We start from the raw sequence: 26446 nt of genomic DNA on the forward strand, positions 1-26446 counted from the left end.
TTGCCCCCCTTCCCCATCTCCCATTTGCAAAGTTCCTATCCCATCCCTCCTCCTCTTTGCCTCTAAGATAAAGTTGCAAACTTTTAAGTTGAACAGTCCTAAGTCAAGGATTACCTGCCCTTCTGCATTTAGTGTTATGTAAAGTGTATAAGGGTATACTTTGTTAATGCCTGAGTATCTTCAGTATGTGGATTTTATTGTGTAAAGACAAAGAAGCAAATGTCTTGATCTTTTCATGTTAGAGATAGAGCTAGCCTCTGGATTGTCCAGACTATCTGAAGCTCTTCAGATTATCTTGGATGGCCTGTTCTGCAGTGGTCCTGATATTGCACCATCTACTGATGCAGTCACTCCTTGAATTTTCTTACCCTTTTCTGTCTACTTTGCTATACTAGGGATTAAATCTAGGGCCTCGCACATACTGCTTACGCGACCTGTTTGTTTCTGAGCTGTATTCTCAGCTCTCCTTTTACTTTTTAGTTTGAGATAGGGTTCTCTTGAGTTACCCAGGCTGGCCTTGAATCATTCTGTACTTTACACTTAAAGCTACAGGCTTTCTGCCAGTGCCTTTTGAGTAGTTGGAATATAGACCTGTGGCCTAGATGCCCCCTCATAATCTGGGAAACATTAGTTTCATGACCCATGTGGGTCCTCATGTCTGTGGGCACTTAAGCTCTTTATGCAAAAGGGTAGAATTTACATATAATTTATAGACAGCCTGGCTTCCAGTATACTTTAAACCATTATTAGATTACTTTCATATAATATAATGGTATGTAAATAGTCCTTGTACTGATTGTTTAGAGAATAGTGATCAGGGAAAACTGTACATGGTTTGTATATACATAGTTAAACTATTTTCTGTTCATGGTTGGCTGACCTATGAGTGGAGCCTGCAGATGTGGGGGACTAATAGATGATCTAATCATAGAAGTAAATCTGCTTATGTAGTCAAGCTTTTTAGCCTTGATGACTCAGGGTTTGGGGTTTCCCACTGCTTTACAGAATTCTGTGCAACATATTCCAGTCAGTAAGTTTTGTCTGTATACATTTTATAGTATATCTGTGGAAGGAAATCTTTGTCTTTTCACACCGTTTGGGATTGATCTCAGGCTTTGTGCATGGGTGGGCAAGTACTGTACTATTAGGCTACATCCATATCTTTCAGTGTTGTTTACATTCATATAGCAAATGGATAGTTTGTATTTATAATGACAATTCTCAATTTGAAGTGGTTACAAAGAATATTATGTGAATATGTAAGTTTAAAAAAATAAGTATGCTATGTAAGCTAAAGTAGTAAATGTTTTGAAATAGTGTGATACTATGTGGTACTAATCATGTATGTGGTGAAAGATGGTGAAAATGGTAATGCTGGCTGTCATACTCCCGATAACAATCATGGTTTTCCTTTGTAAACCAGAGCATTTCTCAAATAGAAGACAGATCTATAGTCCTGCTAAGCCTGGCAAGGGTAGGGGCTCAGAAGACACCAAGCAGCCCTGCAGATCGGCTCGCCAGAAGGAGGCCTGTTCCTCTCCCAAGGCCAGTTCCAAACTGGCTCTTATGAAAGCAAAAGAAGAAAGTTCTTACAAAGAAACAGAGCAAAAACAGGCTACAAAAAGAAAAGAAAGTGCCAGCGAGCCTAAAGGAGAGAAAACAACTCCTAAGAAAATGAAAGGTTCTCCAACTAAAAGAGAGGTAGGACCTTTATGGAAAGTATGTAATTTAGGCATACATAGTGGTTCGAGTTGGACTGTTCATCACATCCTACCTTGTTGTGAAAATGTCACTTGAAGCTGGGGGGAGAGCTCAGTGCCTGGGCGCTTGCCTAATATACCTGACTCCGTGTCTGGTCCCCAGAAGACATCTCATTTAATCTCTTAAAGAATAGCCATTATTAATATGGGCACTGAGCCAGCATGTATTGATACTGTATATGAGAAACCATGCTCATATTCATGAATTTTATTCCATAATCTTCATAACAACCATTGAGACATCTACTTTTATTAGTTGTTGTAAAGATGAAGAAACAGACTAAAAGAATTTAAGTAGCTTTTCCAAGATTATCTGCCTGTGGTCCTCAGAACCACAAAAGGAATTTTCTTTGTCTTTAGGTATATTTAAGAAGATAATGGTGTTTTGAACCTCTAGTTTTGAAGCACTTTAGATTTACAAGGAGAAACCAGCACTTCTTCACGCCTCTTAGGCACTTAGTATCAAAGGCAGAGCTAGGCGAGCTCTCTGAAGACCAAGTGAGCACTGAGACAGCCTGGAGCGCCTTTAGAGCCTAAGCTAGTGCTGAGCAGATAAGGGTCCTGGTTGGTTAGTTCACGATGTGTGTGGAGAAAGGAGATAAGGATGTGTATTTGCTACCACTGAGATGGCTCAGTGCCTAAGGGGGCTATACCCAAGTTTTATCCCTGGGACCTGGCTTCTGTAAATTGTTCTCTGACATCCACACATGCTCGCTCGCGCGCTCTCTCTCTCTCTCTCTCTCTCTCTCTCTCTCTCTCTCTCGCACACACACTGAATTTTCTTTGTCTTCAGATATATTTAAGAAGATAATGGTCTTTTTGAACCTCCAGTTTGGAAGCACTTTAGATCTATAAAAAGAAACCACTATTCCATCATACTTAGGCATTTAGCATTAAATGCAGACTAGTAACTATTTTAACTGCTCATCACCATTTTGTGCGTGCATGTCCGTGTGTGTGTGTGTGTCCGTGTGCGCACCACAGAACTGAGGTGGTGAAGATTTTGAAATGCTTTTGTTTGCAGGAAATTCTCATAAACATGCTTGAAGCATCAGTTAACTTTTTGGCCTCAGATTTTTCTTCATTAAGTCTTTATCTGGTGGAGTTTTTTTTTTTTTTCAGGCACACTAAGTCAATGGGGAAGTTTACAGAGGGTGAATACTTTAAAGGGAGAAGGAGGAAACAAAAGTTTAAAAAGTGGCACTGTTATTTTTATGGTGATTTTCATAGTTGGATTAGACATAATGTAGAACTTGTACTTAAATAGTTTGTGGGGGTGAACATCAGAGTTTAGGAAATTCAATTGCTCTTAGTCAAATAATTCTGACCTAGTAATTGAGTATGCTTTGGTTATAGCCAGGTGTGGCGCATACCTGTAATCTCAGCACTTGGGAAGCTGAGGAAGAAAGGTTGATAGTTCAAGGCCAGCTTCTGCTGCACAATGACACAGATCTTGTGGCAGAACAAACAAAGGAGCAGGCAGGCATGAAGACAATTCAAAGTTGTTTTTAATTTCAGACTTTCACAAAATAGAATTACTGTTACAAATGAATAATATTCCCAGTTGGTTTATGGGACCGTGTTTTGAATCTTGTTAAAAATATGGCTTTCCAGGGTACATGATCTAGACATTTTTAATTTGATACGCCCCCCCACCCCCATATAATTTGAGTGGACTTTTGAATGGGTGAGAGCCATTGTTAAGTAGGATTGGAGCCAGATATGATCGTATGTGCCGTTAATCACAGCACTAAGGAGACAGACAGAGGTAGATCTCCGAGTTCAAGGCCAGCCTGATCTACATAATGAGTTCAGACAAGCCAAGTCTACACCCTGGATTCTTGTCCTAGCAGCAGCAGCAGCAGCAAGAGGATTGGATTCTAGGATCAGCCGTAACAGTTTATTTAACTCATAACCTGCTTGTCTTAGTGGTTATATCACTTATTTATACAAAATAATATTTTGTATACTTCAGGAGATTTGGACTTACTCATAAGTTAAAGCACTATAAAATAGGAATTGGAAAAAATAAAGACACAGTGTTGTAGTTCCCGAATACACATGTCCTAGACACACCCAATATCTTTGGATCAGAAATGTTGAAGTGGCTATAATGTATCTGTAATATATATAAATAAAATTATCTGTAATTTTTTTTGAGGTATATTTAATTTCACATGACTTTATTTTCCTTCTGCCCAGTCTGTAAGCCCCGAAGATTCTGAAAAGAAGCGCACCAATTATCAAGCTTATCGAAGCTACTTAAATCGAGAAGGTCCCAAAGCTCTGGGCTCCAAAGAAATCCCCAAGGTAAGGGTCATGAAGAGTGTGCTGCTCAGTGAGGACCCTGCCTCTGGTTCTGGTGCGTACTCACTGCTATGTCAGCAAGGAGCTAGTGAGCCAGTAGTTACAGGAGAGGTCAGCGGCTGTTTATGAAGTAGACATTTGTCTTCGCATTGTGACTCATGGTATGGACACTTAGTAAGTAGCCTGGTAAGGGATGTGCTTTTCCATGTCCTGGTTAGAAGTCCAATGTTCTTTGCCTTTGTGGTACTCAGAGCTTAAGGAACAGCATGTTAAGTGCATTCATATTTAATCGTAATTTTGTTATCAGCATATAAGAATATGCTGCTGCTATATTCTTCGAGAATATAGTAGAAAACACATACATATGCATGTGTGTGTATGTGTTTGTATCACATGCTTACCTGGTACCCTCAGAGGTATGGTTCCCTGGAACTGGATTTTGAGATGGTTATGAGCCACTGTATGAGTATGGCTGTTGAACTCGGGTCCTCTGCAAGAATCTTTAAAAACAAATTGACTTATTTCAAGAGAGTGTTTTGTCTACATGTATGTGTATGCACCTTGTACATGCTTGGTGCACTCTGAGGCCAGAAGAGGGTGTCAGAGTTTCTGGAACTAGAGCTGTTGACAGTTGAGAGCCACCATGTGGGTGCTGGGAATTAAACCCAGGGTCTGCGTGTATGTGCACCATGTGTTTGCAATGTCCACAGAAGCCAGAGGGAGCACTGATTCCCTGGAACTGAAGTTACAGGTGGTTGTGGCCCACCATGTGGGTGCTGGGAATCCACCTAAGGCCCTGTAGAAGAGGGGACAGTGCTCTTAACCACTGAGTCACTGCTCCAGACATGGTTTTTTTTTTTTTTTTTTGGTTTTTCGAGACAGGGTTTCTCTGTGTAGCCCTGGCTGTCCTGGAACTCACTCTGTAGACCAGGCTGGCCTTGAACTCAGAAATCCGCCTGCCTCTGCCTCCCAAGTGCTAAGATTAAAGGCGTGCGCCACCATGCCCGCCATGTCATGGTTTTTAACAAACAGGAAAAACTAAAAGGATTTGGTGATAATTGGAAATGAGAAGTGTCGCTGAATAGGTACCAGGGATGGTCTGGTGATGGCACACACATCTGGGTAAATCAAGGCAGAGCATTTTGGATGTTGGCTGAGTTGTGATGTAGACATGTGAGCATCTATGTGAGGATGGATGCTCAATGACAAGTGGCCGTGTGGGACATTGCATGTGAACCTTGGCAGTATTAGCGTGGCGCTAGTGTGGAGAAGAAGAACTGCCATCTAAGAACCCCTGGCTGCCAAGAAGAGGGCCTTATCACAGCTTCATTGTGGGTGAGAACAAAGTGGGCTCGCGAGCAGCAGGCCGGGTGTGAGCAAGTCTGATGGGTGGCACCAGAGACGCGCAGGCGGGAAAGGGGATTCTTGGGGGTTTTGTTTTTGTTTTTTGTTTTTTAAAATTATATTAAAGGCAGGTTTATTGGGAAGCTGTGAGTTCATTGGCCCCCAAGGATTGAGGCCAGGGGAGTTACTACAGGGAGAGGGGAGGTGGGAGAAGCAAGGACAGAGAAAGAAGAGAGGCAAGAAAGGGTATGGTCTGTCGTGTGATGGACGTTCCAACAGGGAAGCCTCAGAACTGTCCATTGCATATAGTAAACTGCCTAATGGTCCTCACTGACCTCAGCCAGGGCAGTGTGAGTAGGACAGAGGCACAGCTGATGCTGTGACAGGGGAGCGGGCTGGGTAGGCGGGCTGGCTCTGGCTCTTCTGCCTCTTTTGGGACCTTTTCCTCTTTGCCTCATACTGGGTTGCCTGGTCCAGCCTTAATATAAGGCTAATAATATTAATTACATTATATTATTATAATATAATCTTGTCTAACTACAACTTGGTACAGCATGTTTGGTTGATATTCATGGGAGTCCTGCCATTTTCTGAAGATCAAGGAGGAGTAGCTGGACAGGAGAGGCAGAACACCCAGGAGACAGTAGGTTGGGCTTTGAAGTGCAGGAGCTTCTTGATGGGGGAGTTTCCCAGGGTGGTTTGGACTGTTGTTGAGAAGATTTAATAGTTCATTTCATTCCTGAAAGCAGAGAGACTGAGACACGCTGTTAGCTACCCCTCCCCGTTCTGAGGTCTTTATGTGGAGGGACTGAGCAGGCCGATGCTGGATCACGCGTTGAGTTTTGTTTAGCTTCTTTTCAAGACTTCTCACCTTTACCAATCTCAGTTTGTTCACAGTAATACGGATTGCAGTGTGCTCCCTAGGTACAGTTTGCTTGGAAGTATGATTTAGCTGATGTATTATAAAGACTTTAAAAAGCTGTAACTGTGGAGAGTTGCAGTTCAGACTCAGGGAGAAGCCTGGTCAGCTCTTAGATTAGCTGTTATCTTTCCTGGGTGGGGGTGGGGTTGGGGTGGGCGTGGATGAGACATTCCTAGCTTTATGCTTCTAGCAGTTTCTCAGCTTTGCTCTCAGGGAATGGGGAGAGCTCATGCTGGATAAGTTTTCCAGAACCTAAGCTGGCCTTTAGCAGCAGCAGCAGGCGCAGGCGCAGGCGTTTCAGTGGGCAGATAACATTTGATTGCTTACTTGAAGGTCTGAAAGCCAATCACAGATTTAAACATGGAAAGTAGAGAATAGCACAGTCGGTAATTTTAACGTTTGCTAACAGTGTGTTTCTCTTTGTTCTTCTGGTGTCTGTTAAGTGTTAGCCATGTAAGGAGCTCATCGGGATTTACTCCAGGGCTCACCGAGGCTCTGTTGTCATTTCCTAGCCAGGTTTCATGCTGGGTGAGAAAAGTCAGCTTGTTGCAGCTTGGCTGCCAAGTATTTCTCTGGAAAGCTACCATATAATTTCTTCTCTGCTTGAACATTTTGGTTTTGTAGGGAGCTGAAAATTGCTTGGAAGGCCTGACGTTTGTGATCACAGGAGTGCTGGAGTCCTTTGAACGCGAAGAAGCCAAGTCTCTAATTGAACGTTATGGGGGGAAGGTGACAGGGAACGTGAGCAAGAAGACCAGCTACCTCGTCATGGGCAGGGACAGCGGGCAGTCCAAGAGTGACAAGGTGGGCTCTTCTGCCTCTTCTCACAGCGGTGTCTGCCTGCCCACTGCGGCATGCACAGTGTGTCTGTCTGTGGTCCCAATTCAGTGAACGAAGAGGAGATTGCTGGGACTACAGAATTTTGGTTATTTAGTTGGAAACATAGTTGCTGTTTACTTGACTTTCTTTCTATATTCTAATTTAAAACTTAAGAAAGTTTTAAAACATATATAGTTTCTCTGGGCAGTGGTGGTGGACACCTTTAATCCCAGCACTTAGGAGGCAGAGGTAGGTGGATTTCTTAGTTCGAGGCCAGCCTTGTCTACAGAGTGAGCTCTAGGACAGCCAGGGCTACACAGAGAAAGAAACCTTGTCTCGAAAAAAACAAAAACAAAAACAAAACATACATAGTTTCTTTTTTCTGTTTTTGTTTTGTTTTGTTTTAGTTCAAAGTTTTCTGATACATGCCACTATAGATTCCTTCTTAATTTTCCTTATTGGAAGTATGTGGAAGAAGCAGAGATCAGTGGGAAAGTAACACAGTAACAAGATACCTGACTAATTGGTTTAACTTGCCCTAATAAGGTGGTAGTCACTGGGGTGTTTCAGCAGCTCAGGACCTTAACCCAGAGAGTCCCAGCCACACTTCTGTCAGCCTTATGGGCACCAACCCTGCTGCCTTGTGCTTGTGAGGTAGCTGCCTGCTGTGCAGGAAAGAGAGTGCAGTGGTCATTGTAAGTGGGACTGGTCTTATAGGCGCTGCCCCAGCAACACTTTAGGATGCCATCTCATTGATTGACATGGCGTCTGATTGGGGGGGCCTGCTGCAGGTCAGTATCACTCTGAGATGGACATCCTGGAGTCCTCCTAACTGGACGGTGGTGGAAATGACTGCTTCATGAGTGCCGTGTAAGAGGGATGGAATAGCTGGACTTTGGTTCCCTGCCACATCATACCACTCTGCACTTGCTCGTGCACCTCAGGTGAGAAGTGCCCTACTAGGCACGCCTGAGGTGCACTTTCTTGATCGATGACTGTGGTGATGTCGCCTCGGGGCTGTTGGTCCTGGGTGCTGTAAGAAAGCAGATTGAGCAGGCTGTGAGAGGAAAGCCTGTAAGCGGCAGTCCTTCTGACCTCTTCAGCAGTTTCTGCCCTGAGCTTCCTGTCCTGTTTGAGTTCCTGCCTTTCTCCCTTTTCTCACTGATATACTGTGCTGTGAATCTTTGAGCAAGTTCCCAAAGTTGCTTTTGGTTATGTGTTTTCTCATCGTAATACGAACTGTAACTAAAATACCATTCTTTTTCTTTTTTAAAGAATTATTTATTATTTATTTATCGGAGTACATCGTCACTGAGAGATCAGATCCCACTACAAATGGTTGTGAGTCACCATGTGGTTATTGGGAATTGAACTCTGGACCTCTGAAAGAGCATTCAGTGCTTTTAACCTCTGAGCCATCTCTCCATCCCTAAAATACCATTCTTAAGGAGCTTGCCTATCTTTGTATCTCTATATCTATCTCTGTATCTATCGCTGTATCACTGGATCTATCTATCTATCTATCTGTCTGTCTGTCTGTCTGTCTTAAACATTGGACCCAGACTCTTGTATATGCTAGAAATGTGCTCTACCACTGAAATATATCTTTAATCCTTCATTTCTTAAGATAAAAAGGATCTTGCCACATTGCTTAAGCTGGTCTTAAGCTCTTAGATCCTCCTGCCTGTTTCTTCATACTGGTAATATAGGACGAGCACTGTGACTGACCTTCTCTCTCCCTCCTATCGACATTCTTGGTGAAGTTGTTGCTTCATAGTTCAGGTGGGCCTCAAAGTCTCTATTTCTCTGCTTCCCTGCCTTCAGTCATTTTATGTTTGTGTGCGTGTGCACACACTCACTTGAGAAATGGGCAGAGAAGATGTTATTTATCTTTTCCTGTTATTCTACACCTTATTCCTTGAGATAGTCTTTGTGAACCTGGGGCAGGGTCGGTGTCCAGGAAGCCACCTCTGTCTCCACTTTCCATAGAGCTGCAGTTAAAGTACATACACAGTCACACCCAGCTTTTGATGTAAGCAGTGGGGATTTGAACTCAGGTTTTCTTGATTGTGTGCCCAGTACACTTAGCCACAGTGTCCTCAGTCCCATTTCTCTTTTTTTAATGCTAATTTTTAAACTGTATATAAGGAATTTGCAAATAAATGTTAATGTAGTGACATTATCCAGACTTAAAGTCTGTCTGTCTCATAGGAGCTTTGGGACAGTTAGAATAGCTGTTCTGAGGTGGATCTTCACAGTGGACTTGGCACTTTCCCTATCAATTAGGCATTTATTTATTTATATTTATTCCCCCCCTTATTTATTTGTTTTTGTGGGTTTTTTTCTTTTTTCTTTTTTTTGGCTTTTTGAGTCAGGGTTTCTTTGTGTAACCCTGGCTGTCCTGGAACTTGCTCTGTAGGTATTGAACTCAGAGATCCACCTGCCTCTGCCTCCCAAGTGCTGGGATTTAAAGGCCTGTGCCACCCCAACCAGCTTCAATTATATATGTGTGTATATATATTTTTAGATTTATTTATTTATTATATGTCAGTATACTACAGCTGTCTTCAGACACTTTTTCTTCTCGTTCCAGGCCCACTTGTTTGTGGTAGCTGTCTTCAGACACCCCAGAAGAGGGCATCAAATCTCATTATGGATGGTTGTAAACCATCATGTGGTTGCTAGGATTTGAACTCACGACCTTCGGAAGAGCAGTCAGTGCTCTTGACTGCTGAGCCATTTCTCCAGCCCTTCAATTATATTTTTAATGTACTTACCACACACCTCAAACTGAAAAGTCAACAGCAGAGTTAAAACTAGGAAATCTAGCTTTATAGCCTTTCATAATTCATATATCTATTACCGGATTTCATCCTTACTGATAACTTTCTGGTGATTTTTTTCTTTTTCCTTTTAAATTCCAGTGTTGGGGCTCAGCAGGTATGAGAACTTGTTGCTTTTGGAGAGAACCTGGGTTCGATTCCCAGCACCCTCGTGGCACTTAAAACTGTTTATAATTCTAGTTCCAGGGGATCTGAAGCCGTCTTTGAGTACAAGACATGGTCATGGTACACAGGCATATACATGAGCAAAACACTTAAACATGTAAAGTAATAAAATACATCTTAAAAATAATTAAAAATAAATTGGAGCATTATTTAGTTTACAGTGTGTTTCTACATCTACCAGTAGGCCTTAAAATGATTTTTCCACTACAGGAAGAAATGTTTTTGGATACAGTTCTGATGAATTGTATTTTAATCAATAGGCAGCAGCTCTGGGAACAAAAATCCTTGATGAAGATGGCCTGTTGGACCTGATTCGAAGTATGCCAGGCAAGAAATCCAAGTATGAAATAGCTGCTGAGGCCGAGGTGTGTAAGACAAGCCAGTGCCGTGAAGGGGGGGTATAGACACCTCCTAGAGGTGGGGTATAGACAGACCCTCCTGGAGGGGGGTATAGACAGACCCTCCTGGAGGTGGGGTATAGACAGACCCTCCTGGAGGTGGGGTATAGACAGACCCTCCTGGAGGTGGGGTATAGACAGACCCTCCTGGCTCATGGAGGAGTGACACACAGTGCTGCTGGCTAGATGGGCAGGCTCCCCGCATCACAGGCGTGTTCACCTGTTTCCTTCTGCCTGGGAGCCTGTTGTTAGTATTTCTTTGCCTTCCGGGGAGGAGGGAGGGGTGGGGTAAGGAACAGTGTGCTGCTTATGGTGACGTACCCAGTCTTTATTCTTGCCTTCCTTTTTTTTTTAAGCTTAGTCAGCTTGGCTGGTATGGAACTTGATGGATACCAACCTGGTTGGCCTCCACCTCACAGAGATCCGCATGCCTCTACCCCGGAGTACTGGGATTAAAGGCATGTGCCACCACACCTGGCCACAATTTAAAACATTGTTTATCTGTGTATATGTATGTGGGTGTGTGTTTGCGGGTGGGAGGCCAGAAGAGGGCATCAGTTCTCTGGAACTAGAGTTACAGGCAGTTGTGAATCATCTGACATGGGTTCTGGGACCTGAACTCAGGTCTTCTGCCAGAGAAGTAAGTGTTCTTAGCTGATGAGCTGTGTCTTTAGCTCATAGTCTGTATTTTTACATTGTCTTTATTGTTAATGTTACTGCCTAAAAGTTTTCTGTTTTTTGTTTTTAAAAGAGGAATTTATTAGCATCTTTAGTGAAAACTTTATTAGGAGTTTTTCAATCATGACAGAAGCCAATCTCTATAACAAAGAGGAAGGAAAATAAGAAGAAAGCATTGACTTAGATAGCTCAGCTTGGCAGGATGGCCTTAGTCTACCAAGTTGGCAGGACTTCTACCCTGCCATTAGCACCTGCATGCTAAGATTATTGTCCCTAGACTGTCACCAGTGTGTCTAGATGGTCCACCCAGTTTATTCCAGTAGGAAAGTCGTAGGCATGCAATGTGTTCTGTAACCACGTGAGTTGTGACAAGTAGGGAATGATTTCTGCTCCATTATGGTCAAATGCAGTGTGGTGCCGGGTGTTTTCTCCGCACGGCACGCTGGTTCCTGCTGTCTTCCTCTGCTCCGGGGTCCTGTTGGCTGGCGCTGCCTCGGCCTCCTCCAGCCTGAGGAAGTTCTGTGTTTCCTCAGTTTCTTCTGCTCAGTTGTGTAGAATGTTTGTCACAGCATGATGTGATGTTTCTCACAGTTAGATTGTGTTACCCAGTTTGGGAAGAATACGATACTGTGTCCTTGGTGTGTCTCATGTTCTTGATATTGATATATCTTGATCACTTGGTTGAGATAGTGTCTGCTGGTCGCCAGGCTGGTCTCCGAGAGTGAGAGGACTTACTGCTCTGTAGCTTATAGCTTTCATGAGCGGATAGTTATCTTGTAACTTCAGAAACCTCTGCCCTAACTAGTTATTCAGAAGTTCTAGTGTTACTAGAAGGGATTTAATTGTTTATAATTTAAGATCTTATTTACATCTTTAAAATTCACTTTTAAAAAAACATACTCCATACCTGTGCAGTGATAGTGATTAGTGATTAGATAGTAATGACTATCTAATTAAAAAATTGCATTATTTAGGGGTAAAGAAATGGCTCAGCAGTTAAGAGCACTGGCTCCTCTTTCCGAGAACCTAGGTTCAGTTCCCAGCACTCACATGGCAGCTCACAACTGTCTGTAACTCCAGCTCCAGGGATGTGACTCAAACGTGGAGGCAAAACAGCAATGCACATTAAGTTTACAAATTACATGTGTTTATTGTCAATTGCATACATTTATGTGTCTGGACACACAGTGTAGAGGTCAGAGGACAACTTACTTGAGTTGGTTCTGTCCTTTCACAGTGAGGGTTCTGAGGATTGACAGTAGGTCAGTGGCCTTGGTGGCAAGCGCCTTTACCCACTGAGCCATCTTGTTGGCCCAGTTACTGCATCTCATTCCAGACATTCATCACCTCCAAAAAGAAATCCTACACTCGATAATCACTTGTCACACCCTCTGCCTGGCGGTCACTATGCTCTGTTTGAAGGATTTATCTGTTTTGGACATTTAGTATAAGTAGAATTTTCTGGTTTTAGCCTTTTTACTTTCTATAATAATTTCTAGGCTAACCCAAGTTGTATATATTAGTATCCATTACTTTTTACAATTAAATAATATCCCATTGGGTGGATCTCAGTCATTTTTTGTTTATGCTAATTTCTCCAGTGGGTCTGGGCCCTTTTATGTACTGTGTATATAAACCATATAGTACAGTGCTGCTGGGACTTTTATGTACTGTGTATATAAACCATATAGTACAGTGCTGCTGGGGCTTTTATGTACTGTGTATATATACCATATAGTACAGTGCTGCTGGGACTTTTATGTACTCTGTATATATACTATATAGTACAGTGCTGCTGGGACTTTTATGTACTGTGTATATAAACCATATAGTACAGTGCTGCTGGGGCTTTTATGTACTGTGTAACCATATAGTACAGTGCTGCTGGGACTTTTATGTACTGTGTATATATACTATATAGTACAGTGCTGCTGGGACTTTGTATATATAAGGTTTTGAGGAGACATTAGTTTTACATAGTCAAGAAGCTTTAAAACAAGTTGTTTACCTCATGATCCTATCTTTATTTTAAAAATGATGACTGTATTGACTTTCTGGGCATGTTAATGTTTGTGACGTTTGGAAAGTGGTGGCTGCAGACACTGGTAGTCCATTGTGACAGCAGCCCAGCTGGGGCAGCTCACTTGGCTGTGTCAGTTTGCCTCTGGGGAGAGTGTGTTAAGATAGGAATCTTCTGTGTTTCATCAGGCTTTTTGATTTCCTCTTCAGATGAAGAAAGAAAAGTCCAAATTGGAGCAAACACCCCAAAAAAATGATCAAGGAAAAAGAAAAATTAGTCCAACCAAGAAGGAGTCAGAGTCTAAAAAGAGCAAGCTGACTCCCCTAAAGAACAGTCCTGTGAAGGCAGTGAAGAAAGAGGCAAGTGTGTGCCCCAGGGGCCTGGATGTCACGGAGACGCATGGCAGCCGCAGTGGCAGCAAAGAGGAATGCCTGCTCTGGGTGGATAAGTACAAGCCCACCTCACTCAAGAACATCATCGGACAGCAGGGCGACCAGAGCTGTGCCAACAAACTGCTCCGCTGGCTCAGAAACTGGCACAGGAGTTCCCCCGAAGAGAAAAAACATGGTGATTTCACAGCTTTAGTCATTTTATGTATGTCTATCAACATGTAATGCTCAGTTGTTTGCATGGCCAAAGGCTCATGCATGGTTCATTTGCTTGTCAGCAAGTATTTATTGAGGCTTGTCGGAGTCCTAGTGCTCTAGGCCCTGATGGTGCTTCTTGTGAACAAAGCCGGCCCCTCAGGAGAGTGGGGGAGATTATGAACCAGCCATTAAAATGCATATGCTAAGTACTATTGTAGGGTAAGTACAGGGAGCCAGCTCTCGGGATGCTGGTGTGTGCTCAGGCAAGAGGCTGTGAGCGCTCAGCCATGGAGGGGACTTGGAGCCCAAGTAGCAGACAGCCTGGTAAGGGAGATAGGTGTGGTATTAGGCCGGAAGAGAAACCAGTGCCAATGTCTGAAGGCCTGTGAGCAGAGAATGCTTAGGGCCCTAGGGGAAACTGGAAGAGGCTGAGGTAAGCACGGGAACAATGACCTACAGCCCATACATGCGCGATTTGCTTTTGGTAGTGCGGTGGGTCTGCACTCTCTCTCCTCACTGCTTTGAGATGCTCTTGGGCAGTTCATAAAATGGTTCCTTCTGTTCCGGGGTGTCTGAAAGATGGTGCATGTTAATGCTCTGGAACTTCTCTTCCCTAGCTGCAAAGTTTGGCAAACTTACTAGCAAAGATGATGGTTCCAGTTTCAAGGCAGCACTGCTGTCTGGCCCTCCAGGTGTTGGCAAAACCACTACAGCTTCTCTTGTGTGTCAGGTGGGTGCCCTGTCAGAGTGCAGTGGTCAGCGTGTGAGTGTGTGTGTGTGTGTGTGTGTCAGGTGGGTGCCCTGTCAGAGTTCAGTGGTCAGTGTGTGAGTGTGTGTGTGTGTGTGTGTCAGGTGGGTGCCCTGTCAGAGTGCAGTGGTCAGTGTGTGAGTGTGTGTGTGTGTGTGTGTGTGTGTGTATGTGTCAGGTGGGTGCCCTGTCAGAGTTCAGTGGTCAGTGTGTGAGTGTGTGTGTGTGTGTGTGTCAGGTGGGTGCCCTGTCAGAGTGCAGTGGTCAGTGTGAGAGTGTGTGTGTGTCAGGTGTGTACCCTGTCAGAGTGCAGTGGTCAGTGTGTGAGTGTGTGTGTGTGTCAGGTGGGTGCCCTGTCAGAGTGCAGTGGTCAGTGTGTGAGTGTGTGTGTGTCAGGTGGGTGCCCTGTCAGTGCAGTGGTCAGTGTGTGAGTGTGTGTGTGTGTGTGTGTGTGTGTGTATGTCAGGTGGGTGCCCTGTCAGAGTGCAGTGGTCAGTGTGTGAGTGTGTGTGTGTGTGTGTGTGTGTGTGTGTATGTGTCAGGTGGGTGCCCTGTCAGAATTCAGTGGTCAGTGTGTGTGTGTGTGTGTGTGTGTGTCAGGTGGGTGCCCTGTCAGAGTGCAGTGATCAGCGTGTGAGTGTGTGTGTGCTTACCTAAAGTCTATATTTTTCTAAAATTTTGTTTGAATTTAGTGATGTTTGTTACTTCTTTAAAAAAATGCTATTATTCTAGCTGGGTATAGTGGTGCATGCCTAGAATGTCAGTATTCAGGGCCAGCCTGATCTACATGGTGTGTGCGTTCCAGGACACATAGAAATAAGTCTTTTTCAAAAACCTAAAGAAAATAAAAAACATCTCAAACCTCTTATTCTATTGGCTATTATACAAACATCCATTTTCCCTTATAGGTAGAGGATGTGTTACTAGGTGCCCAGCAGATGCTGTGGCTGCAGGTGGCACAGAGCCCTGTCCCATGCTTTCCCCCTGTGCCCTGCAACATTGCCACTTGTACAATTAGTCTTTTCCTCCCGTGTCCTGGTGCCCTCCTTGCCTTCCCCCCCCCCCGCCCCCACTCTCTAGGGCCTCTGTACTGGCTGGTTTTGTGTCAACTTGACACAAGCTAGACCTTAAAAGAGAGGAAGGAGCCTCCATTGAGGGAATGCCTCCATGAAATCCAGCTGTAAGGCATTTTCTCAATAGGTGATCAATGGGGGAGGGTCTAGCCCATCGTAGGCGGTGCCCTCCCTGAGCTGGTGGTCTTGGGTTCTATGAGAAAGCAGGCTCAACAAGACAGTAAGTAGCATTCCTCTGTGGCCTCTGGATCAGCCCATGAATCCAGGAGTCTGCTCTGTATGAGTTTCTGTCCTGACTTCCTTTAATGATCAACAGTGGTATGGAAATGTAAGCCAAATAAACCCTTTCCTCCCCAACTTGCTTTTTACTCATGGTGTTTCATCGAAGCAATAGAAACCCTAAGACAGCCATTAATTATTAAGTAGGGTTATTTGAATACACCCACTATGATTCAGGCAGGTGGTCTAATAACCTGGCATGAGCAATTATATATAGCTTACCAGCTGTAGTTTTAAGACCAAACTCCTTTGTGTGTTGTGTGTCTGTGTGGTGTTTTAAGAATCTCTAATGCTATGGGGAATATTAGATTTGTTTCCTTTTGGTATCATACTTAATATTTTTACTCATTTTTATTGAGACTTTTGGAACCTTTGTGTCAACTTGACACAAGCTAGACCTTAAAAGAGAGGAAGGAGCCTCCATTGAGGAAATGCCTCCATGAAATCCAGCTGTAAGGCATTTTCTCAATAGGTGATCAATGGGGGAGGGTCTAGCCCATCGTAGGCGGTGTTCCTTAATTAGCTGCTGCCCAGGATCATTTGCACAGTGCTAATAATGGTTTTTAATATTTTGCCTAGGAATTGGGCTACAGTTACGTGGAACTCAATGCGAGTGATACTCGGAGTAAGAACAGTTTGAAGGCAGTTGTTGCTGAATCATTGAACAACACCAGCATCAAAGGCTTTTATACAAGTATGTGCTCTTTTTGAACCCTGGCTATAGATGTGGTTTAAGGAAAACAAGTCACTTCAGTGTTCTGTAATGAGCACTCCTGTGTGGTAACCATCCTGAGGCTTGAAGATAGGAAAGGCCTTTAGCATAACTCTTTTGGAATATTAGTTATGTTCTGTGATCTTAGAGGTTTCTGAGAATGTGATAAAAATGTGTGCATATACAATTTTTATTTTGTATGTGATATTAGACAATTCATAGGTGAATCTTGTAAAGGAAAATGAAGTATACTGTTGCACTTGAGGCCTGTGGTTAAGGAGGTAATCATGTTTGGGGCATTATGTAATCTACCAGTAAAATGATAGTATTTATCCAGAGAGCCTTGAAGCTTTGGAGCTACAAGATGTGATCACTGTGGAAGGTTAGGTTGTAACTAGTGGTCCCAAGGGGCTGACTTCATGGGGAAATGAAGATGTTTAGGTAAGGGTCCACACACCTGTGGACAGTTACATAGAACCATGGTACTTTTAATATTAGAAATTAGTTTTTGAAAGAAATTGCTCAGAAAATACCCCCCTCTTTCTCTCTCTCTTCTGCTCCCTCCTTCCCTCCCTCACCTGCTCCTTTTCTCTCTTGGGATATGTATGTGGGTGTGAGATGTGTGTATACCACCACACCCTTTTTTATGTGTGTTCTAGGGTTTGAACCCAGGCTTTTAGGTCTGTAAGGCAGATACTGCGCTGATTGGGCAGTCTCTCCATATTGATTTCTGTACGTGGCTCTTGGAAGTGTTAATTAATACAACTCTTTAGTAGTCAGGCATTTTTCCTCAAGTCTAAATTGTACATAATTTCTAATCTATAAATGCCAATTCTTGGGATGTAGCTGTCACACTTTAATATGTGCAGAATGATACACACAGACATATACCTACACATACACACATAGACATAGACATACACATATACACACAGACAAGTATACACATACACAGACATACTTGGGCACACACTTAAACACCCACACACCACATGTTCTCATCATACAGACAAAAATATAGGCACAAAGATACACACACATACTCCCGCTTGTAGACACATGCACACATATGAGGATATTTAGATATTAGTATGATATAAAAGCTTGGAAGCATCTTAATATCTCATCAGTAAACCACATTATTATGCATTTTAAAGGAGAATATTAAATTACATTAAAAAGAAGTGTTTTGGGGGTGGACATTACCTCTTCTGGTGTGCAGACAGAATACCTACATATATAAAATAGTCTTAAAAGAGAAGTGTGATGGATGGATGGATGGGTGGGTGGATGGATGGATGGATGGAAATGGTTCAAGTAGAAAACCACAAGGTACATATTTTTATGCACACAGGTTTTGAGTATGTATTAGCTATCTCTATATGGACTTTAGTGAAGTGCTGGCGAGAGAACCTGGGAATGCAGAAGGGCTGGAGAGTTAGTTTTCATGCCTTCACTCTTGGGGCTGCTGGAGTTTAATGTGTGTTGACTGTTACTGTGCTCTGTCCTGTCTCTCCCGTCAGGCGGAGCAGCACCTTCCGTGAGTGCGAGGCATGCTCTCATCATGGACGAGGTCGATGGCATGGCGGGCAGTGAGGACAGGGGCGGAGTGCAGGTAACTCAGCACTGTGGCTTTTGTTTGACTGTTGGCTTTTAGATTAAGAAAATAACTGTTATGTGCATGGATAATTGTAGCAGTTGAGACTTTTTTTTAAAAAATACTAACATATATTGAATATCTGTTATTTTTTAAAAATAACTATTTTTGTGTTCTATTTGCCTTTTAGGAGCTAATAGGCCTGATAAAGCATACTAAAATTCCCATCATTTGTATGTGCAATGATAGAAATCACCCCAAAATTCGCTCATTGGTTCATTATTGTTTTGATCTTCGTTTCCAACGACCTCGAGTTGAACAGATTAAGGTATAATGATTATAATTACAAAGAATTTTTAAAAAAATGTGTGTGTTCACAAGCATACAGTGTGGGGTGTGTGTTCACAAGCATACGTGTGTGTGCTCATGTATATGCAGTAGGTGTACCTGTGGAGGTAATGGGGCATCTGTTGGGTGTTAGTTCTCTTCTATCATGTGGGTTCTAGGATCAGTCTCAGGCACCAGGCATGATGGGAAATGCCCTTACCCACTAAGCCATCTTGCTGTCTCAGAGTTCCTGTCACTATGATGACAAGACAACTTGAAGGGGAAAGAGTTTATTTGCTGTATACCACCAAAGGTAGTCAGAAAGTCAGGAGTTCAAACAGACAGGAACTGATGCAGAGGTCATGGTGGGGTGCTGCTGAATGGTTTGTTCTCCCTGGTTTGCCCAGCCTGCTATCTTATAGAATCCAGGGCCACCAGCCCAGGGGTGGCCCCATCTATAACAGACTGTACCCTTTCTCATTAATTACTAAATAAGAAAATGCCCTTCTGGCTTGCCTACAGCCTGATCTTATGGAGGCTTTTCTCAGTCAGTTTTTCCTTTTTTCAGATAGTTTGGTGTGAGGTTGATGTAAAACTAGCCTGCACACTGGCCCAGAATATTTTCTAAATGACATTTTTATATTTATATAAATGTTGGTTTTAACTTTAGGCAGTATCAGTGTTGTAGCCAATGAGGTTTATCTAAGATATGATGATTGTTAACTAAAAACTCAAGTGTCAATTTTTTTTCAAAACAGGGTTTTTTCTGTGTAGCGCTGTCTGTCCTGGAACTCTCTCTATAGACCAGGCTGGCCTGGAACTCAGCAGAGATCTGCCTGCTCTGCCTCCTGATTAACTAGGATTAACTAGGATTAACTAGGATTAAAGGCTTGAGCAACCACACCCAGCTCAAGGGTCAATTTAAAAAGTATCTCATATTTATAGAATTGCAGATGCTGTGTGTAAAAAAAATGTCAATAACAATTTGTTTGTTAATTTCAGAGTGCAATGCTGTCCATTGCATTTAAAGAGGGTTTAAAGATCCCCCCTCCAGCTATGAATGAAATAATTTTGGGAGCTAATCAAGATGTCAGACAGGTGAGTTAGATATGTATTTTGGGGAAGTTGTTACTTTCCTAATTTAATTTTATTATTTTATGCGGATGGGTATTTTGTCAGTATCTATGTCACGTACCACTTGTGTGCCTAGATTGGCAGAGGCCAAAAGAAGGCATCAGATCCTGGAAGTGGCGTTACAGATGGTTGTGAGCTCCCGTGTGTGTGCGCAGAGCCAGTTCCCAGCTCTTGGCAATTATCAGTACTTTAGCTGCCCACTCTTGGAATTTGCACAGGATAGGAAAAGAGCAGCCTTTTCTCATCCTGGCATTGTCTTCTTTTTGTGTCTTCTAGGTTTTACACAATCTCAGTATGTGGTGTGCGCAAAGTAAGGCCCTAACCTATGACCAAGCCAAAGCCGATTCTCAGAGGGCCAAGAAGGACATCAGACTGGTAAAATGAGTTTCCAGTTTGTAGTTGTTATGAAGTGGGTGTTTCTTGTCCTGCTTATAGTAGCCTTGTAGACATAATGTAACTCTTGATGTACTTGTCAAACCTGGAGACAGTGAGCTTTTTCTCAAGCATGGCTGTCTTTTACAGATTTCTGAAAAAGTGATATTGAAATGAGTCCCCTGCTTCATCACTGAGAGTGGTTTCCCAGCATGCAATGTGGCTTGCATGGTTGTGTTATTGGGAATTCTATATTTCAAGTGGTTTAATTTAACTCCTAAAGCTAGAGGTCTCTATCACTTGCCTCTGCTCTGTGTTACTAGTCCAAAATTATAGAGAGAGGAAGGGTTAGCTTTTAAAAAAAAAAGGTGATATACTTTAGCTTTTGAAGTAATTTTAAGTTTGCGGCAAAATGTAGAAGGCACAGAGGTTTCCCATGCAAGCTACCCCAGTGTGCACTCTCAGCATCCTGCCCCAGTCCCAGTTAGTGACTCTTCACTGCACATCAGCGTTCACTAGGGCCATGCTTGATATCGCATAGTCTGTGTTTTTTGACAGGTGGACAGTGGTGTGCCTCTACCATTGCAGAACCCCACAGTAGTTTCCCTGTGCTTAGACTCATCATCCTTCCTTCCTCTTTTCTTTTTAAAGATTTATTTATTTTATGTATTTGAATACACTGTAGCTGTCTTCAGACACCCCAGAAGAGGGCATCGGATCCCATTACTAGTTGGTTGTGAGCCACCATGTGGTTGCTAGGAATTGAACTCAGGACCTCTGGAAGAGTGGTCAGTGCTCTTAACCACTGAGCTGTCTGACTTTCAGCCCCCCTCCTTCCTCTTTAGCCCTCCATAACCACCAGTCTTCCACCTCCATAGTTTTGTCTGAGTGTCATGTAGTAGGAATCATATAATATGTAGCCTTTGGAGATTGACTTCTTTCACACTGAGTATATTTAAGTACACTTACATTTAAGTGTACATTTAAGGCTCCATCATGTTTTTTAATGAACTATCCTTTTTGTTTGGTCTTTTGAGATCGTATTGTTAGTAGCTCAGTTGAGCTGGCCTGAAGCTCAGTATGTAGCTGAAGCTGGCTCTGAACTTCGTCTCCAAGTGCTAGGATTACTGGTGTGTTCCAACATTCCTGCCGGATAATTTTTATTGAAATTGCTGAGTCCAAGGCCTGAGATATATCAATTTATTTACCATTTTGCTACTGGATGAAGTATCTTAGTATTTCTAGATTCCACAGTTAATGATAAGTGCTATAAAACTATGTACAGGATTTTGTGTGAACATAATTTTAGGTCATTTGGAACTCAAGTGCCATATCATTCTCGGGAGGCAGTGAAGGTGCCTGTTGCTCCAATGTCTTCTTCACCAGTATTAGGTTTTGGTCATTCAGCCATTCTCTGCCCCTTCTTTGCAGGGCCCATTTGATGTCACGCGGAAAGTGTTTGCAGCTGGGGAGGAGACCGCACACATGTCACTGATGGACAAATCGGATCTCTTTTTCCATGACTATTCCATAGCACCCCTCTTTGTCCAGGAGAACTACCTCCACGTAAAGCCTGTGGCTGCAGGGTGAGCATTGAGGGCAGCGAGGGGCACCATCAGGGCTCTCTAGCACCACAGAGACCAGGTCCTTGTGCAGGCATGGCTGGGAGTGGATAGTGGTGTAACTAGACTGGCTCTTCTCTGCAGGGGTGACATGAAAAAGCACTTGATGCTTTTAAGCCGGGCAGCAGATAGCATATGTGACGGTGACTTAGTGGACAATCAGATCCGGAGTAAGCAGAACTGGAATCTTCTGCCCACACAGGTAAGTGTGGGGTCTGCTTTGGCTGAAAAAGGAAGATTGTGTGGTTCCTGTAGTTGGTTTGTTTCTGTTGTTTTCACACACACACACACACACACACACACACACACACACACACACACACACACACAATCTATATTATTTATATAATAAAAATATTTTGCTTATATATTTATATTATATATAATACATATATATTATCTGTTTTAAAAAATATGGAGAAAATATCTGTACTTCAAGAGTAAGGCATTATTTTCAAGCAAATGTATGGATGTAATTAAGAAGGCAGACAAGGCCGGGTGTGGTGACACAAACCTGTGATCCTAGCAAAGGCTGACGCAGGAGGACTGCCATAAGTCTGAGACCAGTGTGGGTTACAGAGTGAATATCAGACTAACCAGGGTCCATATCAAGACTCTGTCTCAAAAAAACAAAAGAAGGAACCTCCCCCCGCCCAAGAGGGGCATGCTTCTGGGAAGTCTTTGTCACCTGGGCCAGTGGTGTTGCTGAGGACACACAGCATTCAGACTGTGGGTGTAGATGAGCAGTAGAGAGCTGTCTCAGAGACACAGCATTCAGACTGTGGGTGTAGATGAGCGGTAGAGAGCTGTCTCAGAGACACAGCATTCAGACTGTGGGTGTAGATGAGCGGTAGAGAGCTGTCTCAGAGACACAGCATTCAGACTGTGGGTGTAGATGAGCGGTAGAGAGCTGTCTCAGAGACACAGCATTCAGACTGTGGGTGCAGATGAGCGGTAGAGAGCTGTCTCAGGTGTGCAAGGCTTTGGGTTCCATCTCTATGCGCACTCAGGTAAATACACCACAGAACTTAGGTAAGAATATTTTCACTTTTAATCCTGGCAGAGGCAGAGGTGCAGAGGCAGCAGGTCTCTGAGTTTAATGCTAGCCTGGTCTACAGAGCAAGTTCCAGTTCAAGTTACAGTTTAGATTGTCTAAAGAAAACTTGTGAGAAAATGTTAATAGAATGAAGCAGGATACAATTATGGAAAGTATAATAAAAACCTTTAAAAAAGAGAAAATACTGGCTACAAAAGGCATCCAAAGTTATACCGCTCCTTGTTTTGGACCTTCCTTGTATGGTAGATTATTCTGTTTTCAACTAGGCAGTCCACACTCCAATCTCCCTGTGTGGTCAGTTGCTATGCTACTAAATGGTTCTGTGCTGTGAGACTGGCAACTGGGAAATGGCAGGTATTCTGAGGTCAGCTGGCCAAGGTCAGGATGACCTCTGGGACAGTGGGAGACCTGGGTTGATTGGAGTCTCTTCCTCTGTTCATTCCCTCTCCCTCAAGAAAGACATCTCCGCCCACTTCACTTCTGTGCACTGGAGTATGTGTGTGTGTGTCCACATGTATGAGGAGGCCAGAGGTCAAACTTGGGCATTATTCATCAGGTGCTGTCTACCTTGGTTTGTGTTTGGTTTGGTTTGGTTGTTTTTCTGAGCAGGGTCTTAATATGTAGCCTTGGCTGCCCTAGAACTCTGAACTCTGTAGACCACCAGCCTGCCTGTCTCTGCCTTCTAAGTGCTGGGATTAAAGGTGTGTACTTCCATGTCTAGCTTTTTTGTTTTTTTGAGGTGGGGAGAGAAAGAGGGGGGAGGACGGAGTGTGTGTGTGTGTGTGTGTGTGTCTGTCTGTCTGTGTAAATGTGTGCTGTGTGCATGTGGGTGGATGCATGTGGAAGCCAGAAGCGGGCATTGATGTATGTCCCTGGAGCTGGAGTTATAGGTGGTAGTGAGCCACACAGCTACTTGTGCTGGGAACTGAACTGTGTCTTCTGGAAAAACAGTAAGTACTCTTTACTGTTGAGTTGTCTCTCCAGGCCCCACCTTTCTTCCTCTCTCTCCATGTTTACTTACTAAAGTACATGTACGTCTGTGTGCACATGTGTGTTTGAGTGCAGGTACCTATGGAAGCAGATGTACTGGATCTTCCTGAAAGTGATGTTAGAGGCAGCTAGGAGCTGCCTAGTGTGGATGCTAAGACTAAATTAGGCTATTCTGGAAGAGCAGTGCATGTTCTTAACAGCTGAGCAGTCTTTCTAGCTCGATAATAGAGCAGGTGTCTTGATGGCCTGGAACTTGATGAGACTAGGGTGGTCTGTCATTGAGTCCCTAAGATCCTCTTGTTTTCTCCCCAGTGGCGGGGTTACTAGTGAGCAGTAAAGATGCCCATTGTTTCACAGGGCTGTTGGGGATCTAGCTCAAGGCTTCATGCTCGGTGACAAGCACTTTTCCTAAACAGTCTCCCCATCACTATTTTCTCATTTTCTATGAAGAAGCTTCTTATACCTGTAATTTGGACAGGGAGTGAGCACACCGTAGTCAGACAGTGGGCTGTTCTTCCTCCATAGACTGCTACTCCTCTTTCAACTTCTATGACACACTGCCCACACTCTGGGTGAGATTTAAAGACAAGTGTATTTAGCTCACAGTTTGGGAGATGAGGAACCTGTGTCTGGTAGCTTGCTCACAGAGTGCTGAGGTGACACAAGGCATCACATGGCAGGAAGTGTGTGTGTGTGTGTGTGTGTGTGTGTGTGTGTGTGTGTGTGTGTAATGTATGCTTGATCTCTCTTCCTCTTACAAGGCATCCAGCATTCACTCAGGAGAGATCCATTGTAATGACTTTCTTTACTACAAATCACTTTGTGTTAACCTCACCTTCAGATGCTACAGTCGGATTGTTTCTACTCTTATACCTCACAGCGAGGATGCAGAGCTGCCAAAGAAATAGCCTTATACCAAATGTAAATTCTGGATTATGTTTTTGTTCTTTCCTCCCAGGCCATTTACGCCAGTGTTCTTCCTGGAGAATTGATGAGGGGCTACATGGCTCAGTTTCCAAGCTTCCCAAGCTGGCTGGGGAAGCACTCATCTACAGGCAAACATGACCGGATTGTTCAGGACTTATCCTTGCACATGAGTCTTAGGTAAGCAGAAGTAGCGCCCTGCCCCCCCCCCCTGCACCATTTTGTTAGTAGGTGCATCATCCGCCTTTACCCCATAAGATGGCAGGTGCTGGATGGTGGGTGCTGTGGCCTTGACTTTGTTACTCATCAGCTCAATGGTCCCTCCTAAGCTCCGCCCTTTGGCCTGAGTCCTGTCCTCTGGTATCAGCATGAAGGTTTACAAGCTGCCAGGGGGCATCTGTCTTGTGATTTGAGACTGATGCATGCTAAGTGTGCGCATCTCAGGTCTGCCATTGTTTGCTGTTACTGGAAGTGTGTCTGTTTTTAGTGGAATATCTTTCCTGCTTCAGAATAGTTAATATGAAAAACCGAAATATTCATAAAGAAATGAGTTAGTTTTTACCTGTTTTACTAGAAAGCTGACCTCTGAGATATGGAACACAGGTTGGCATGTAACAGGAAACTGCTACTTGGATAATGAAAGTGAATATATTTGAAAGTGATTAGAAATTCAAAAGTATTTGAGTTTGTTACAGTTTGTTAAAGTTTATACATTTTTAAACTGTGAAGGATTTACTTATAACCAAGAAGAATCTTATTTTGGCAGGGCAGTGGTAGCACATTCCTTTAATCCCCAGCACTCCCAGAATGTTCTTGTTTGATCCAGATCCACCCTGGTCACTGGGTAAAGCTGAGGCCATTCCTGTCCTGTGAAATTCTAGTTCCTACTAAAGTCCCTCTTCCTAGATCTTGGCAGCAGTCTTTTACTCCACTCATAGTGTCTGTTGCTGCTCTACCCAGAATGGCCACTAATTTATTGTCTTCCTGAGGGGTTGCCTGGGTGGGCTCAGTGCAGTCACCAGGCCTTTGTAAAGTGGAGGCTGCCATGTTTGTCAGGGTCGTGGGGATTTGAAGATGGGGGATGGGTTTGCTAAGTGTCACTTCCACACCTAGCCTGTAGTCCCCCCAAGCTTAAAATACCCAGACATAAAATTGCCAGGTTTGAAGCCAGAAGCAATTATAAAAAGATAGAATGTTATCATTAGAAATATTTTGCTCAGTTATTTTTATAGGAGTGACAATATTAGGAAGGAAAAAGTCATTTATTTTTTGGGTTTTTCGAGGCAAGGTCTCAGTATAGCCCTGGTTGAGTTGGAATTTGCTATGTAGACTAGGCTGGTCTTGAACTCATAGAGATCTGCCTCCACTGCCTCTGGAGTAATGGGACTAAAGGGATGCACCACCAGAAAGTTATTTCTTGATAATATTCTACTAGTTCTTAGTAGACCATTTCCCAGCTCTGTAGACATATAGCATCTTTGCCATTTTCTTGGATTTAGGGAAAACCTTTCTCTAGATAGAAGATTCAGAGTATAGGCATGAGGAAGTACAAGGGAGGTATTTTTGTACAATTTTGTCTTTTATAATCAGAAACCCAGGGGGACTGGAGAGATAGCTCAGCACTGACTGCGCTTCTGAAGGTACTGAGTTCAAATCCCAGCAACCACATGGTGGCTCACAACCATCTGTAATGGGACTCTGACGCCCCCTTATGGGGTACAGAGTATTTACATATAACAATAAATACATTTTTGGGCCAGAGCAAGCG

The 26446-nt window shown here is 43.3% G+C and overlaps 1 protein-coding gene across 5 annotated transcripts in view; it reads left to right on the forward strand.

Moving 5' to 3' along the window:
• Rfc1 (replication factor C subunit 1) overlaps window positions 1-26446 on the forward strand; it is a 74739-nt gene that overhangs the window by 42954 nt on the left and 5339 nt on the right. For all 5 annotated transcript variants that reach the window (XM_052199579.1, XM_052199580.1, XM_052199583.1 and 2 more), the window contains 14 exons: window positions 1424-1701; window positions 3963-4070; window positions 6958-7137; window positions 10421-10525; window positions 13466-13823; window positions 14461-14573; window positions 16523-16637; window positions 18179-18270; window positions 18443-18580; window positions 19582-19677; window positions 19990-20088; window positions 21517-21671; window positions 21792-21909; window positions 24713-24858. In XM_052199579.1, coding sequence (XP_052055539.1) covers window positions 1424-1701; window positions 3963-4070; window positions 6958-7137; window positions 10421-10525; window positions 13466-13823; window positions 14461-14573; window positions 16523-16637; window positions 18179-18270; window positions 18443-18580; window positions 19582-19677; window positions 19990-20088; window positions 21517-21671; window positions 21792-21909; window positions 24713-24858 — 2101 coding nt within the window. The remainder of the gene's footprint in view (window positions 1-1423; window positions 1702-3962; window positions 4071-6957; window positions 7138-10420; window positions 10526-13465; window positions 13824-14460; window positions 14574-16522; window positions 16638-18178; window positions 18271-18442; window positions 18581-19581; window positions 19678-19989; window positions 20089-21516; window positions 21672-21791; window positions 21910-24712; window positions 24859-26446) is intronic.

This window comes from Apodemus sylvaticus, chromosome 11 (genome assembly GCF_947179515.1).
Source record: "Apodemus sylvaticus chromosome 11, mApoSyl1.1, whole genome shotgun sequence".
Taxonomy (NCBI): domain Eukaryota; kingdom Metazoa; phylum Chordata; class Mammalia; order Rodentia; family Muridae; genus Apodemus; species Apodemus sylvaticus.